Consider the following 15989-nt stretch of genomic DNA (forward strand, 5'->3'; position numbering starts at 1 on the left):
CTTGTGCGCCCGCTCTGACATCGCACATGTACAGGAGGCTGGCGCTGTACTTTATGGAGCAAGAATCAGACAGAGTAAGAGTCATTCAGAACCAGGTGTGCTGTTATAGGGGCTTTTAACATTGATAACAAATATTGAATTGTGCAATGTAATCCTGAAACAATAATAAATCCAATGTAATAAAAAGGAATTTAACTTGTTCAGTTGCCTGAAGCAGTGTTCTTGGTCACAGGCTTATTCAGGGGTGATTTCTAGTTGTACATTGTGTTTTTCAAGTTGTCAGCTTCGGTGGCCATGTCACCTCTTTTGAAGCAATTTGTAGCTTTTGCAGGTTGGCATATACGGAGCTGGCAAGTTCTGTCCCCAGAGGGTAAGTCTGGGGAGTTCCTGGACTTCCTCATACATTCTACACATTACACTCTCTCCAGGCCCAGTTTAACACACACTGTGTGAGAGCTGTTTTAGGTTCTATTGTGAGCCTGGTAAAGACCCCAGGCATGCATGAGTGAAAGGTGATCAATCACAGAGAGAAAGAAAAAAGACCTTGCATTTCTATAGCGCCTTTCATAACCTCAGGATGTCCGAAAGCGCGTTACACCCAATGAAGTACTTTTCAAGGGTAGACGCTGTTGTAATGTAGGGAAAAATGCGGCAGCCATTTTACGCACAGCAAGATCCCACAAACGGCAATGGGTTATTGACCAGATAATCTATTTTAGGGATGTCGGTTGAACTCCCCTGCTCTTCTACGAATAGTGCCGTGGGATCTTTTATGTCCACCTGAGAGGGCCTTGGTTTAACATCTCATCCGAAAAACGGCAGTTCCAACAGCACAGCACTCTGGAGTGGGACTTGAACCCACGACCTTCTGACTCAGAGGCAAGAGTGCTATCACATGTCACTTTGCTCCCTTAGAAGCAGTGGAAAAATTACAGCGTTTTGTCTTCTCAGTTCGTGGAGTGCTCCTACTGGAGTGGCTGGACGTCAATCCAAGTTCCGTCAGCACAATAGGATGGAGGCCTCTGACACACCCCTACAGCCCACCTGCCCCCATGTTGGCAATGATCCTTATCCTTGCGCTTGGATACTGGGTCTACAGCTGAAGCTGCAGGTGGTCATGCATCCTGCTCCACTGCATTTCCACCGGGGAGAAGGGACACTAGAATTCCGGGGCCTTTAGCTAGGTCTATCCTCAAAGGGTTGATTCACCGGTTGTAGGTATGATGTCATTTTTTTCCTTCTCCTTCAATTTTCTCTCTGAATTTTCCACCTAACCTTTCTTTCCAATGCTGAAGGCGATGACTCATGCCAGTTACAATTCCACAAACAGCTGCCACACTCTGGTGCATTGCCCGGGTGAAGACTGAATGTGTAGTGGTAAAAGATCTGCGCCACTTCACTGGGGAACTTTCAAAGAAATTCCGTTTCAGCAGCACTGGGTTCTGAAAACGCTACTGCCCAGCTGCCATCTAGGCAGAGGCTACTTCTAGGGCTAGGCTTAGAGCTGTAGTGCAGGCCTGCCCTTGATCAGATGGGGTCAAGAGAGACTGAAGAGAAAAAAAGACCTGACAGACCTCTTTTGCTTTTCTTTCCTATCCATTCTCGCAGGTTGGCTTTAAACACCACAAGGACTACATAACCTATGTCTGGGCAAAGCATGATGAAGCGGACGCGATGAAGCAATGCTATCAGGTAATTACTGCCACGCAATCGCTCCCTGATGATACTGGAAGCAATCTCATTGTACTCCTGGGGGACCGGGTGGTGTGGTGGGTTAGACATAGGCTTCTTCCCTCTGTCATATGGGTTCACATCCAAGCCAGATTGTTTAGGCAGGAGAAACTTTTTGACAAAAGAGAGTTGTGAGGCTGTGGATTTACTGCTAAGGGTTTGTGTTTGAGCCAGAAACCATGTCAATATTCAAGATTATATTGGAGGGAGGAAAGGATAAAAGGATATAGGAACAGGGTGGGCACATGTGATTAGGACTCTTTACTCACATGGAGGGTAAACGCTGACATGGACTGGTTTGGCTGAATGGCCTGTTTCCATGTCGTAACCTATGTATTTCTATGTTTAGATGAAAGTCTCCTCTCTCTGCTGGCTGTAGGGATCCTATCCAAAATGAGTTTGGACAATCTCAAACCTGTTTAAATGGGTGTGAGCTCACTGCACCAAATTGCCATAATTTGGCATTAAATTGGCCATCTTGTACAGCGCAATAAGGCTGCTCGACAAAGTTTGTTGGGATAGAGTAGAATCTACATCTAAACTGTGCTACTCGGATGTGATGCCCTCCACAGTGAATAGCCTGGTGACACTCGCTGCTTGGGCGGGTACATAAAAATGGTGCCGGGTGGGGCGCAGGAAGGTGGCTGTCACCCAGCCAAAGTCAACTTCTTCAGGGGAAAGAGAGAATGGAGAGAAAATTCAGCAAAGACCAAATGCAAACTCAAGCTGCACTGTATCAGTTCCATGCTATTATTTGTTGTGGAATTTCTTCCGTCTCTCTGCAGGTCATGTTCAGTGAGGAATCCGTGCCAAAGGGCACCGGGGAGTACATCCTGTGCTACTACAGCAACAATTTCAACACCATTGTGGGAGTGACTGAGCCATTCCAGGTCAGAACATGCAGCCCAAGAACTGTCCTCGATGCTTACCATTTGTCCTTGCTGCATGTGCTTGCGTTTCTGTATGCAAGGACGTATTTCACAAATGAGTATCACAATGCATGTAGGTGAATGCAGTAGTGCCCAGGTGTGATGATCCGTGGGATGCCATGCCCAGTGCCAGTCTAATTAAGTTGGCAGCTTGGTGACTCAGCTCTTGCTGTGCCATAGAGAGACAGGAGTTGGGCATGTGCTTGGTGATTCCATTCCCGCTCTGCCATGTAAATATTTCCTTGATTCTCTGTGCTGGTAGTGGGATGCTGGCAAATAACCGGCATCGTCGCCGGAAACCTGGGCACAGGCTGGGTAACTACAAGGAAAACTTGTTTGCAAAATTGAATTTTCTCCCATCCTCTCCTGAAGATCCTGACCCTTCCTCCATGGGTGCCAGAAATCCTTGACACCTCAATCAATTGGCCAATCTTAATGTGCAAGCCTTGCCGATGACTCTCGAGGCTCCCACAGCAGCTCAGTGAGTTCATCCAATGAGTAACTGAGCCAAACAGACCAGGAAGACCCACATCCTTTGAAAAGGCCTCGGGCTTAGTCTACTAATAATAAATACACCGGAGCTCATTTTGAATGATGCACAACAGGGGCATGTCAGTGGGCAGAGGGAGAGCTGCATGGCCTGCTTTCAACTACTGTCAACACTGCTTGTCAGGGCAGCCATTCGAAGGAATGCAAAAGTCACCCAGAGATATGTCCTTCCCCCAATGTCACAAAGAAAGACTTTCACGTACCTCAGGACGTCCCAACGTGCATTACAACCAAGGAAGTGTAGTCAGTGTCGTAATGTAGGAAACGCGGCACCCATTTGCGCACAGTCAGGCCCCACAAATAGCAATGTGATAATGACCAGATCATCTGTTGTTAGATGTTGGTTGAGGGATAAATATTGGCCAGGACTCCGGGGATAACTCCCCAGCTCTTCTCTGAAATAGTGCCGTGGGATCTTTTACGTACACCTGAGAGGGCAGACAGAGTCTCAGTTTAATGTCTCATCCGAAATACGTCACCTCCAACAGTGCAGCGCTCCCTCAGCATTGCACTGGAGTGTCAGCCTAGATCTTGTACCTGGAGTGGGACTTGAACCCACAACCTTCTGACTTAGAGGCGAGAGTGCGACCAGTGCAGTTTGCAGGGGACAGGAAATTGGAATTACACCAGACCACCCTGTGCTATACAACCATAAGCTCCGATACTAAAATTGCATTTTAATATTTTAAACAAGGAGCATTACAGATAGTTAAAGGTGTCACATGGACACCCCTGCCCTGGCACTCCCCCCAAAATATTACAGATTGACAGTGATCGGTGGGGCTGCTCTGTACTGCAGACAGAAGGTACCTGAGGTGAAGACCAGTCTCCAGTGGGGTGCGTGGCACTTCGATCTTGTTACGAATCATTCCCAACTGTCTGGATACGAGGTGCAGCAGACAGTCAAGACACGGAAACTGCTTTAGTCAAACGTCAAGAGTAGAAAGAGGGTGTGCAAGGATTATATACAGATGAATTCAAAGTAAATTTCCTATTTTTTTCCCCTCTAGATAATTCTGCCCTCCTCAAGTTCCAACTCCAGCAAGTCTGACAGCTCTGATTCCAGCTCTGACGGAGAGGAGATGAGCACCCTGAAGCTGATCCGCCCCAAATCCCGCAGCCCCAGCCCAGGCAAAATGAAGAAGAGGTGCAGCAGGAGTCGAAGTCGGAGTAAGAGCCCTGTTATACCGATAGCGAAATCCCTGCAGGGTCTCAACCTCAGTATTGGCTCCAAGCGCAAAAGCAAAAGCCGCAGCCCCTCGCCGAGGGAAGCTCAGGTGGTAAAATCTGGACAACTCAAAGTGCCAGGGGCCAGCGCCACTGCGGGAAATGGCCAGCACTCCCCATGCAACTTGAGGGACGCACTTTCACCTTCAGCTCCAACGGCTTTCAAAAACCCAGCAACTCGGGGCAAAGGTCAGGCTGTTCCTGACGGGGCCGCCACCAGTACAGGGAGGCCTAGTACCCAGGCTCAGGAGCTCATGGGACAGCTGCGTGACAAGCAGCAAAGCGACGGTGTTCCGCATCCACCTTTGTCTTCGAAACTCTCCCAGTTGCCTCGTCGGGATGGAGCCGTCGCTTTGAAGCCCGATGAAGCAAGTCAGCTCTCCGCCAGCAAGACACATCACTCCAGGTCTCCGAGCCCCAGCGTCCAGGTCACCGCCACCGATACGAGGCCTCAGGCAGGAGGAGGCCGGGGCAGAGCAACGAGTTCAGAGAGAAACACTGGCGTGAAGAGTGCCATGGCTGCTGGAGAAGGCAATGCAAGTCTTAGGCTAGAGCTGAAACCTGTCCAACACCCGCCGGCAAATATAACACCAAAGTAACGAGAAATCAAAGGTCTCTTCTCGTTACTCGTGGTTGAAGGACGTGTGGGGCAATCAGCCTGCAAGGGTTATCCTGATTTTTAATGTGATAGTGAGCTCTTCTATCAGGCTTAATAACTATCTGAGCCTCGAGCTGTCGTGTGGATGCAGTCATTATGTAATTATTTAATTAGTTTACTTAACCTGCACTGTAAATAATACCATGACATTGTGTGATTGGAACTCAGCACACACACACTCCAGCACACCTGTTCCTTGTCTTCATCTCTCTCTCTCTTGCCTTTCCCTCTTTCCTTTTCTCACTTTGTGTCTGTGCTTGTTTTACCTGCTCTCATTTCCTGTCTTTGTCTCTTTTTAAATTGTCTATCTATTCCTCTATATTTGCCTTGCCACATCTCGCTCTATAACGGGGTGATTCTGAAGTCGTGTGCTCTCATCGGGGAAGCCACATTCTCAGGGAACATGGGTTGAAGACATGGATACAACATTGTATCCTTGACCTTCGACCACCATTCCCTGCGAGCATAGCTTCTTGCTAGGAGTGTGCGATCATAGAATCACCTTATATCTCTATTTCTCAATGTTTGTCGATATCTATGTCACTGTCCATCTCTCGCTTTATAGCCTGAAATTTGCTGTTCCTGTTACAATGAAGGCCTATGCTATTCATGTGGGTACCAGGAACATAGGGAGTGTGGAACAATACATCATACACTGCTGCAGAACACAGACCCAGGGTATTTTAACTCCCGGACATGCTGCCGGTTCACTTCCCGCCTGGAATGGGAAGGATGCGGCTGATGGCTTCTGGAAAAACGGGTGACCCTTGGCCGCGCACCAGCTCTCAGGTAAGTGTGGGGAAGGTTGCTCCCGGGGAGGTGTCATGGTTGGGAAGGTGCGGTGGCAGGGCGGAGTATGGGGCAGGAGAGGCCTGAACTTTCCTTCGGGGGTCAGGAGTAGCAGTCCTGCTGCTGCTCCTGCTGTGTTGTCTCTTCTTCCTGACAGGTACTGACTGGCCTTCACCTGGTGTGAAAGCCGCGGTGGCTTCCCCACTCAGGCCGGAGTTAAAATTGCAGTCAGGGATGGATGACATCGTTGGACCCTGATCTGCATATACCCCACCGGCTTTGGATGGACAACTTAGCCGTCCGTCCAGAATCCTGAGTGAAATCGCTGTCAGAAGGAGCTAGTCAGCTTCCCGGCGGGTAAGTAATCTGGGCCATTTTAACTGTCCACCCGCCCGGCCCGATAGGGTAAAAATGGCTCGTCAGGTCTGTAATGTTGAATCCATGTGGTAGCCGTGTTGAACTCATAATTGCCAAATTAATTGGTGTTTAAGTAGAACTTGCACCATTTTCCAAGGTTCCCACTTTGCGTATGCAGTGTGTCCCCAGCCTTTATTTCACTCTGATGGTGGAGCAAAGCTGCAGATTGCTGGGCTGTAAAGACAGGTGACCTGTTTGCTAAGCTTTCTTCTCAATTCCCCAAGGCCTCACTGTGCTATCCATCTTGCATTGACGGATTGCTCTGCAACCAGTCTGTAGCTGGCTGTTAGGTTGGGGTGTGGGGGTCTGGGGCGACTCGCCCACTGATTCACTCACTCACTCTCAGGGACAGGGGGGTACCTGGCCTCTGTTTAAGTCTCCCCTGATGGTTGACATTGGCAATTCATCCAGTACAGATGTAAAAGTACAGTAACCATGAATGTGTGTGAACATCAGGCTTTGCTAAATGTGAAAAAATACATATTAAAAATAAATTATGTCGTTGAAAGGATGTATATAATTACGTAAACTTTTTGTATAAAATATTTAAATTATTTTGCCTTCTCCCTTCACTCTGATCAATTTTCTCCTCTCCCATCCTGAATATGCTGGCTTTAGCTGATGTACAATTCTACAAGTGTTGGATGCCTTCCAGTACTTAGCCCTGCTGGCCATTGTTCATCTAGTCAGCATTGGTGAAAATGAAAATGAGAAAAGAATATGGTGAACTCTTCAGTATAAACATGGACTCTTCAGTATAGAACAGGGCTCTTCACTATAAGATGAGGACTCTTCAGTATTGACATGGAGCCTTCAGTATAGACGTGGACTCTTCGGTGTTGACATGGACTCTTCAGTGTAAACGTGAATTCTTCACTATATGAGGAATCTTCAGTAAAGATGTGGCCTCTTCGCTAAAAGACAAGGAATCTTCAGTATAGACGTGGACTCTTCAGTAATAACTTAGATGAAGGGACCGAGTGTAATGTATCCAAGTTTGCTGATTATACAAAGCTAGGTGGGACAGTAAGCTGTGAGGAGGGCAAAAAGAGCCTGCAAAGGGATATAAGCAGGTTAAGTGGGTGGGCAATAAGGTAGCAGATGGAGTATAATGTGGGGAAATGTGAGGTTATTCACTTTGGTAGGAAGAATAGGAAAACAGAATATTTTTAAATGGTGAGAAACGATTAAATGTTGGTGTACAGAGAGTTTGGGTGTCCTCGTACAAAAAACACAGAGAGTTAGCATGCAGGTACAGCAAGCAATTCGGAAGGCAAATGGCATACTGGCCTTTATTGTAAGGGGGTAGGAGAACAAGAGTAAGGAAATCTCGCTACAATTTTACAGGGCTTTAGTGAGACCACACCTGTGCACAATTTTGGTCTTATCTAAAGATATACTTGCCTTGGAGGTGGTGTAAGAAGGTTCACTAGATTGATTCCTGGGATGAAAAGGTTGTCCTATGATGAGAGAGATTGAGCCTATACTCTCTGGCGTTTAGAAGAATGAGAGGGGATCTCATTGAAACATATTCTGAGGGGGCTTGACAGGGTAGATGCTGAGAGAACAACAGAAAACGCTGGAAAAACTCAGCAGGCCAGGCAGCATCTGTGGAGAAACAGAGATGTCTCTTAATCTCTCCTGCTTTCTATCCTATCACTGACCTTCCCTTTTGTTCTTTCATCCCCTCCCCCTTTTCCCAGCCCCTAAACTTGCTTTCCATTTCCTGCTTTTTTCCAGTTCTGACAAAAGGTCTTCGACCTGAAACATTAACTCTGTTTCTCTCTCCACTGATGCTGCCTGGCCTGCTGAGTATTTCCAGCGTTCTCTGTTGTTATTTCGGATTTCCAGCATCCGCAGTATTTTGTTATTGTAGATGCTGAGAGATTGTTTCCCCTGGCTGGAGAGTCTAGGACTAGGGGGCATCTCAGGATAAGGGGTCGGCCATTTAAGACTGAGATGAGGAGGAATTTCTTCACTCAGAGGGTTGTGGATCTTTGGAATTCTCTGCCTCAGAGGGCTGTGGATTCCCAGTCGTTGAGTATATTAAAAGCTGAGATTGATAGATTTTTGGACTCTAGGGGAATCAAGGGATATGGGATAGGGCGAGAAAGTGGAGTCGAGGTCGAAGATCAGCCATGATCTTACTGAATGGTGGAGCAGGCTCGAGGGGCCGAATGGCCTATTCCTGCTCCTAATTCTTATGTTCTGATGTGGACTCTTCACTATAAGACCATGGCGGGGGGGGGGGGAAATTTTGGTTGGTTAGCACCTCCGGGGGGGCGGGGGGCGCTAGGAACTTGGTTCCCGAGCATGGCGATTTTAGCGAAATTGACCAGTCGTTTTGTGGCGGCGCTAAACACTACCGCCACAATATCCTATGCCCACAGATTGTGACATCAGTCAAGCGTGCAATGCCCCGAACCGGATATTGAGTCGCGCCCCCTGCCTTATTGCCTGCCGCTAGGAACGACAGGTAGAGGGGAACGTTTTCAAGTGAGGAAGGGGCTGGGGAGCGCTATTTAAAGGCGGGCGCTTCCTGCCTTTTCTTCGCGGCGAAATTTTTGGAACACTCAGGTTGAGAGGGAGAGAGACTTCTGCAGAGATTCAACGCTGTCCAAAGGAGTTTTAGGTCCTGAGAACCACTTTTGAGGTTCCTAAGCGCTGAGCTCTTTCCCTTAGTGCTTCCAACACAATTGCTTTAGAGGTCACTCCAGGCCGCGATTCAAGGCTGCAATGAGCAGGGTGTGGCTGGCCAGCAAAATGGCCCCTCCCCTTTAAGAACTGGATGGCACCAGTCTGTCTGACTTCCATGGTAACGGACATCGCCTGAGCTTCGGTAGCGTCGCGAGAGGTGTGTAGCACCTGATTTAGCGCTCAAATCACCTCCAGGGGCGAATTTTGCAGTCGTAGGTGATAATTAGCGCTATGGCGCTAAACTTTGCGCACAGCCAGTATTAGCGCCTCAAAATAGGCAATACCCAATTTTTCCCCCCAGGACTCTCCCGTATAGATGAGGATATTTCAGTATAGGTGCAGTATCAGGTCACAAAACTTTATGGGGTGCAATGAGAAAACAGGGAAAGAAAAATGCTCAGGCATCAGAGATGAGATAAAGAGAGCAGCATTTTTACCACAGGGGACTCCCTATTGTTCAGTGTTGTCTAAACTGCACAGGTATTGGGCCCTATTCCTGCCGCGTGCAGTATTCCAGCAGTAATTTTCCGATTTGGAGAACCACTCTTAAGTTTGTGGAAATTGTTCACCAGTTTCGAACAACCAGAAACGTCCAGCTGCGATTTCAAATTAGGACAAAATTTCTTTTCACCATAACCTGGGGCACTATACCATCACAGCAAAAGGCTTCATCACTTTCTAAATGTAAAATCTTCACATTGCACTGAAATATTCTGCATGGCGAATATGAAGCAATCTCTTACTGGATTCACTTTTGCTGCAGGATTCGGAGGGCAGTCATGTACAGCTTGAGCTGGAGACAGTGGCTGGCTGTAATTGCTGTGTGAGTGTGTATGTGTTGTGTGTGAGACTCCTGTCTTCCATTGATTGAAGTCAGCTGTAAAACATGACATGCTCTGTGGATGTAAAAAGTTTCACTGCGATTAAACAATGAATAAAGTTTATTGAGTGTAATCCTGAGCTTGGGTTTGTTTCACAGAGACGTTAAGCTAGATCTTTTTCATTATGGGTTATTATTCTGAATAGTTAGAATCAGGGGCCTGCTCGAGTTATGCCAGCATTCGGGGTAGTGCAGGGACCATTTCAAATGTTAATACATTAAAAGTCCATACAATCAACTGCTCAGAAGTCAATTTCATAGGTTCGGGTGCCACATTTTTTTTTATAGCATGTTATTATACCAGCAACACGGAGGCCAACAGGAACACAATGCTACTAGAGGGCTGTTGCAGTCAATGACTCAGGGTGCATTAACATAGTGGTTATGTTACTGGACTAATAATCCTGGCGATGCGAGTTCAAATCCCACCGCAGCAGTTGGGGAATTTAAATTCAGTTAATTAAATAAATCTGGAAACTATCATGAAACTACCAGATTGGTGTAAAAACCCAACTGGTTCACTAATGTCCGCTTAGGGAAGGAAAGCTGCTGTCTTTAATCACCGTCAATCCATCACCTGTGAGTAACATGATTTTAAATGACTGAAAATGACTAAAAAAAAGAACCATTTGCTAGTTATATTAGGGCACTGTAGTCAGTGAGTTTAAAAAAAATTACATTCAAAAGCTTTTAAACTGTGTCCTTGCGCACAAAAAAACAGCTTAATTTTGAGAGCCTCCTCGAAGGCCCGCAAATGAGCGCAATTGGCAGAAACTTCCAATGGTGATTAATTCTCCCTGGGGCCGTGGCTAGTTTAGTCGGCGTGGCTACCTACCAGCACGATGATTTTTAAATTAGTGCAAAAGATTGCAGAAACTCCATTTGCGCTGAATGTAATTTGTGCTTAAAATTCTGCGATATTTTGCACAGGTTACACTGATTTTGGACGAATTGCACCGAAAAAAACCAGCGCGACTGAGCGGAAACTCTACTCTTGAACTACTGTGTTACTTATACACACACACACACACACACACACACACACACACACACACACACACAAAGGTTTGCTATTTCCTATACATATAGGGTCTGCTTTACTCGCTGCTTCCACAAGGTGGAGACAGATGTTAATACCACAGAATCTCTCTGCCTATTTAAACTGACCAGTGATGTCCTAAGCTGTAGGGGACAGCATTTGTGGTCAGCAGCAAAGGGACAACGCTTGCCGCTGACCTCGAAGAGAGCTGCCCACAAACTTGTAGCGGGCTCTGTGTCGTCGAGTTCACCTTTTCCGATGTGATTTTCCATCTGGCGTCATCTATAGGGGGATCTGTGGTGTCCAGCAACAGTGATGTAATCAAGCAGGCTAAGCAGCCAATCACATTCTCGCAGACAGCAAACCAGGAAGTAAAAAGCAGGTTTTATCATTCCCTTTTATAATTTTACAGAAAGCAAAATGAAGACTGGGACATACACATGGAATTAAGGTAGAAGCTGAAATATCAAAAAAATTAATTTTTATTTTAGAAATCTATGGAATTTTTATCATGGAATGGAGAAAATGACATTTCACAAATATAAAATTAGTTTTTCAGGGCGAGAGTGGTTGTTCAGCAGTAATTATGAGTTAGTACGCCATTAAAAACTCAGTTGCACCTCATTCAACAAAGCTTAACTTTTTCAAGGGTTTTTACAGCGAGAACAGTGGAAGTTCATGTCAATTCAGTCATTTTAATTGATTTCCATTTGTGAGGACTGCAACAGCGCACCCTATGACCGACAGCAACTTCCGGATTTCCGCATTTAACTGCGCATATGCAGACTCCAGAAGTTGCTGTCAGTTTTACAGAGTAATAACGGTGAACGCTAACTGTTTTGCCATCATTACAACCACAAATTCCAGGCCACTGATGCCTGGTCTATACAGTATTCGGAAAACGCCTGGTCTATACAGTATTCGGAAAACAGACCGAGTTGGTGTTCAGATTTATTTACGTGGAATTACATAGTCTACAGCACAGAAACAGCCCATTCAGCCAAACTGGTCTGTGCCGGTGTTTATGCTCCACACAGGCCTCCTCCCAACCATCATCATCTAACCCCATCAGCATAACCTTCTTTTCCTTTCTCCCTCATGTGCTTATCTAGCTTCCCCTTAAATGCATCTATACTATTTGCTTCAACTACTCGCTGTGGAAGCGAGTTCCACATTCTCACCACTCTCTGGGTAAAGAAGTTTCTCCCGAATTGCCTATTGGATTTATTAGTGACTATTTTATATTTACGGCCCCTAGTTTTGGTCGCCCCCACAAGTGGAAACATCTTTACATCTACCTTATCAAACCCTTTCATAATCTTAAAGACCTCGATCAGGTCACCCCTCTGCCTTCACTTTTCTCGAGTAGGCCCTCTGTTTCTATTAAATCAACCTAAATACAGGGTCTACTATTTTACCATAACATTCAGTAATAAAAAAAGGCCCGATTTTACTAAAGTTAACCTCATGTGGTATGATCACAGGATCTAACTATCCATAGCTGTTTGACACTCCGCCCCACCAAGCTAAAAACTGAATGAAAACTACACCTGCTATTCTGATGGGAAGGCCTCGGGTTCAATGTGTGGTCTGTGTGAGATCAGCTGAGCTCTGGTCATAAGAACATAAGACATAGGAGCAGGAGTAGGTCATTTGGCCCCTCGAGCCTGCTCCGCCATTCAATAAGATCATGGCTGATCTGATCTTGGCCTCAACTCCACTTCCCTGCCCGCTCCCCATAACCCTCGACTCCCTTATCGTTCAAAAATCTGCCTATCTCCACCTTAAATATATTCAATGACCCAGCCTCCACAGCTGTCTGGGGAAGAGAATTCCAAAGATTCACGACCTTCAGAAGAAATTCCTCCTTATTTCCAATTTAAAAGGATGCCCCCTAGTTCCAGATACCCCCACAAGGGGAAACATCCTCTCTGTATCTACCCTGCCGAGCCCCTTCAGAATCTTATACATTTCAATAAGATCCCCTCTCATTCTTCTAAACTCCAATGAGTATAGGCCCAACCTGCTCAACCTTTCTTCATAAGACAACCCCTTTCATCTCCGGAATCAACCTCGTGAACCTTCTCTGAACTGCCTCCAATGCAAGTATATCCTTCCTTAAATAAGGAGACTAAAACTGTACACAGCACTCCAGGTGTGGTCTCAGTTGTAACAGGACTTCCCTACTTTTATACTTCATTCCCTTTGCAATAAAGGCCAGCAATAGAGGCACTGCATTTGCCTCCGCCACCTCCTCTCCAGTGCTAGGAAGGGGAAAAATTATCAGCCAGAGTTCCCACTTGTGACCATGATAGTGACTGCTGAAAAATCATTCCTACCTGGGCATCAGCAGAGGGCAGGATCAATCTTGGCTAGGAGGCCCTTCACAGCTGATTAACCTGCAGACAATCACTCTTCTAGGCTCATCCATTCAGAATGCTAGGAGTGAGGTACTGGAGAGCCATCTGCACACTTGGGGCATGTGTTCGCGCATTCAGGAGAGGAGATATTGGAAGAAAAGCACAGTGCAGACTTGCACTGTACGTTATAAAGAATGAGATGCCCTGGAGCATGTTTTAATCGTGTAACTTTGCTCTTTCAGATCCTGATGCTTAACCCGGAGTTGTTGGTGCTTTGTAATACTGCCCAGTCCATGTGTTATATAACTGCCCATCAGTGCATGCGTGGCATGAGCTGCAATGCTGGGGCTCACCTGAATTCCCATCTCCCTCATTTCCTGTCACTTCAAACTCCATGGCAAGACAAGTTGCATAGTACTGTACTCTTTTTCTCTTGTTGCCTGGAGTTACTGATTTAGGTACAGTTTATGGGTATGACAGCCTTCCAATATTATTGCATAACATGTCAGTCTTCAAGTGTGAATGCAACAGTGGCTGTCGGTAGGTTATCCAGTGTGGGAAGCTTCACATTTGACCCTGAACCTGTCCTTACCTAATGTCCTTCCAGCAACTACCCAGCTCGGGCACATATGCCAATTGGACTGCTGCCATATCATGTCAGATCACTTGAGGCCAAAACCGCTAATGCTATCAGAACACACGTGTAGGCTGGAGGAGTGAGAGGGAGGGCGATCGAATGTAAACTTTATTTATATATGTAGGGTTCTTCACCATTCTCTTCGAAATCCAATAGAATTTATTGCACTTTTGCAGCAGTTGTAAATCACGTGAGCGTGGAGATCTGCTGGATCATATGTAGTTGTAGGAGACATTTTGATAGAACAGTCAACATAGGGATGCTCCATGAGATGCTGGCACAGCTTGGACAGGCTTTGAACACCTGGAGATCAATAAATCGGTCAACTTATTTTAATATCTTGTTCTAATTACTTTAATTTCTTCACTTCCAGCACCAGGCCACATTTGAGGAGCTACTATTACTGGTCATGTGGACGTCTGCCACCTGTTCTCGTCATTGCTCTGACCTGTTCAGAGTCCCGAGGTGGTTGGCAAAATCCTCATCTTACTCACTCCCTTTCTTCCATCTGTTCAACCCCTCCTCTATCCTATTTAGCACTCTCTTGAAAACCCAATCTGGCATAACGCAACCACTACTATGTGTTGTACCTTCTATCATAATCTTTCTAAACTTGGCAGTGTCTTGCATTATAAATCTTAGCTCTTAACTTTAAAAATAAAAATATATATTTGTACTCTTACACAGAAGCACAGACTGTCCAAATCTCTGAAACAGAGTAATCATCATTTTTTTTTAAAATAGAATTTTTGTTAATGCCATGTCCCTTTCAGTCTAAATGGCCACAGTACTTCAGAGACAGAAAAATGGAAGCTATTTTGATGGAACTCCGCCTGGTAGGACAGCACTCGTATTGAACCAGGTTTGGGAGGAAAAGTTGAGCGTGCTGCTGGTACATTCTAGGTGGCATTGTTGCAAACTTAAAAATAGTATTTTTTTGTTGTATTGTCAAAGAGAGATTGATTATTAAAGATTCTTACACAAGCTTGGGGTTCAAAAATGCTTGCTGAAGTTTACCAGGCAGAATAGTGAACAGCTGGGTTATATGGGGAGAATTGGGGCAAAAACCAGGTGAAAAGAACTGAATGGAAAAGGTCCAGGTACGATGAGGTCTTTGGATGGTAAAGGGTGCAGGATTACGTAGCGTAGATGTCACGCTGATCTGAGGTAGTCTTGACCTCATCATTCTAGGTAGTAGAACATGTAAAAGTCAATCAGAATGAGCCGCATGACCCATGCTACTGTAGCCCTCAAAGAAGTCTTTAAGCCTTTACAGTCAAAGCCCGAATCATTTGTAAACACTTGTCGTACAGTTTTACAGAGCTTGTGCCGATAAATGTTCCATTCTGGTTTCTTTCGTGCTCATCCGGTAATGGATACAGAGATTCATCCACGGTCCTCCGGACTTTCAGAATCTTCCGGAGATATTTGGGTTTAGAAAGGATAGCCACAGTGGAACTTGACTGATTTTCACACCTAGAATGGAAATCACTTGCTGTAGAGAGCAGTATCCAGGACACTGGCAGGGCTGAGCAACTGGCCCACCGTACTCTGCCCACAATGGAGCCATTGACACAACTAAGCAAACATTGCCGCCTTTTCTTTATAGTTTTATCAAAGAACATCGCGAATGATGCAACGTTCTGTGTTCACCCCTCAATTTTCTTTATTCAGCTCATGATGGTGCTTACTCCCAATCGCAACACCCCTCCTGAGATCAATTAATTCAGCACAGACCAGGTCACACAGGGTCATACTTATTCAGCTAAACTAACCCTGTAGTTTTGTCCATTTGTGTTCCATTTTATGGCACCCCTCCCCCCAAATTGTGATCCGATTAAGGGGTGTCAGCAATGGGAATGGAACACATTCCACCCTAAGGCTACACTTACAGGAGTACGGAGTGCTCCCACAGGCAGCACGCAGCGCTCCCACACGCAGTATTGCACAGTTAGATGCTACACGGTCACATCAAGCACTTAAGGTCAGGTACAATATGGGATGGGATGCTAACTGAAGCTTCCTCAAGCACAGGTTAAATGCAATGTAAGCTGCTCTCTGCTCTGCTTCAACAAA

The 15989-nt window shown here is 45.9% G+C and overlaps 2 protein-coding genes across 2 annotated transcripts in view; one reads left to right on the forward strand and one right to left on the reverse strand.

Moving 5' to 3' along the window:
* Nucleotides 1-8533, forward strand: part of inpp5jb (inositol polyphosphate-5-phosphatase Jb) — a 97709-nt gene extending 89176 nt beyond the window's left edge. The window contains exons 11-13 of the mRNA XM_085961417.1: nt 1609-1692; nt 2517-2621; nt 4220-8533. Of these exons, the coding sequence (XP_085817543.1) occupies nt 1609-1692; nt 2517-2621; nt 4220-5035 (1005 nt within the window). The 3' untranslated portion in view covers nt 5036-8533. The remainder of the gene's footprint in view (nt 1-1608; nt 1693-2516; nt 2622-4219) is intronic.
* Nucleotides 8534-11382: 2849 nt separating this feature from the next.
* pla2g3 (phospholipase A2 group III) overlaps nt 11383-15989 on the reverse strand; it is a 29563-nt gene continuing 24956 nt past the window's right edge. Inside the window, exon 7 of the mRNA XM_085961418.1 lies at nt 11383-15389. Coding sequence (XP_085817544.1) covers nt 15176-15389 — 214 coding nt within the window. The 3' untranslated portion in view covers nt 11383-15175. The remainder of the gene's footprint in view (nt 15390-15989) is intronic.

The sequence above is a fragment of the Somniosus microcephalus genome, chromosome 19, assembly GCF_052327205.1.
Source record: "Somniosus microcephalus isolate GS21.2 chromosome 19, FLI_Smic_1.0, whole genome shotgun sequence".
In the NCBI taxonomy this organism is placed as follows: domain Eukaryota; kingdom Metazoa; phylum Chordata; class Chondrichthyes; order Squaliformes; family Somniosidae; genus Somniosus; species Somniosus microcephalus.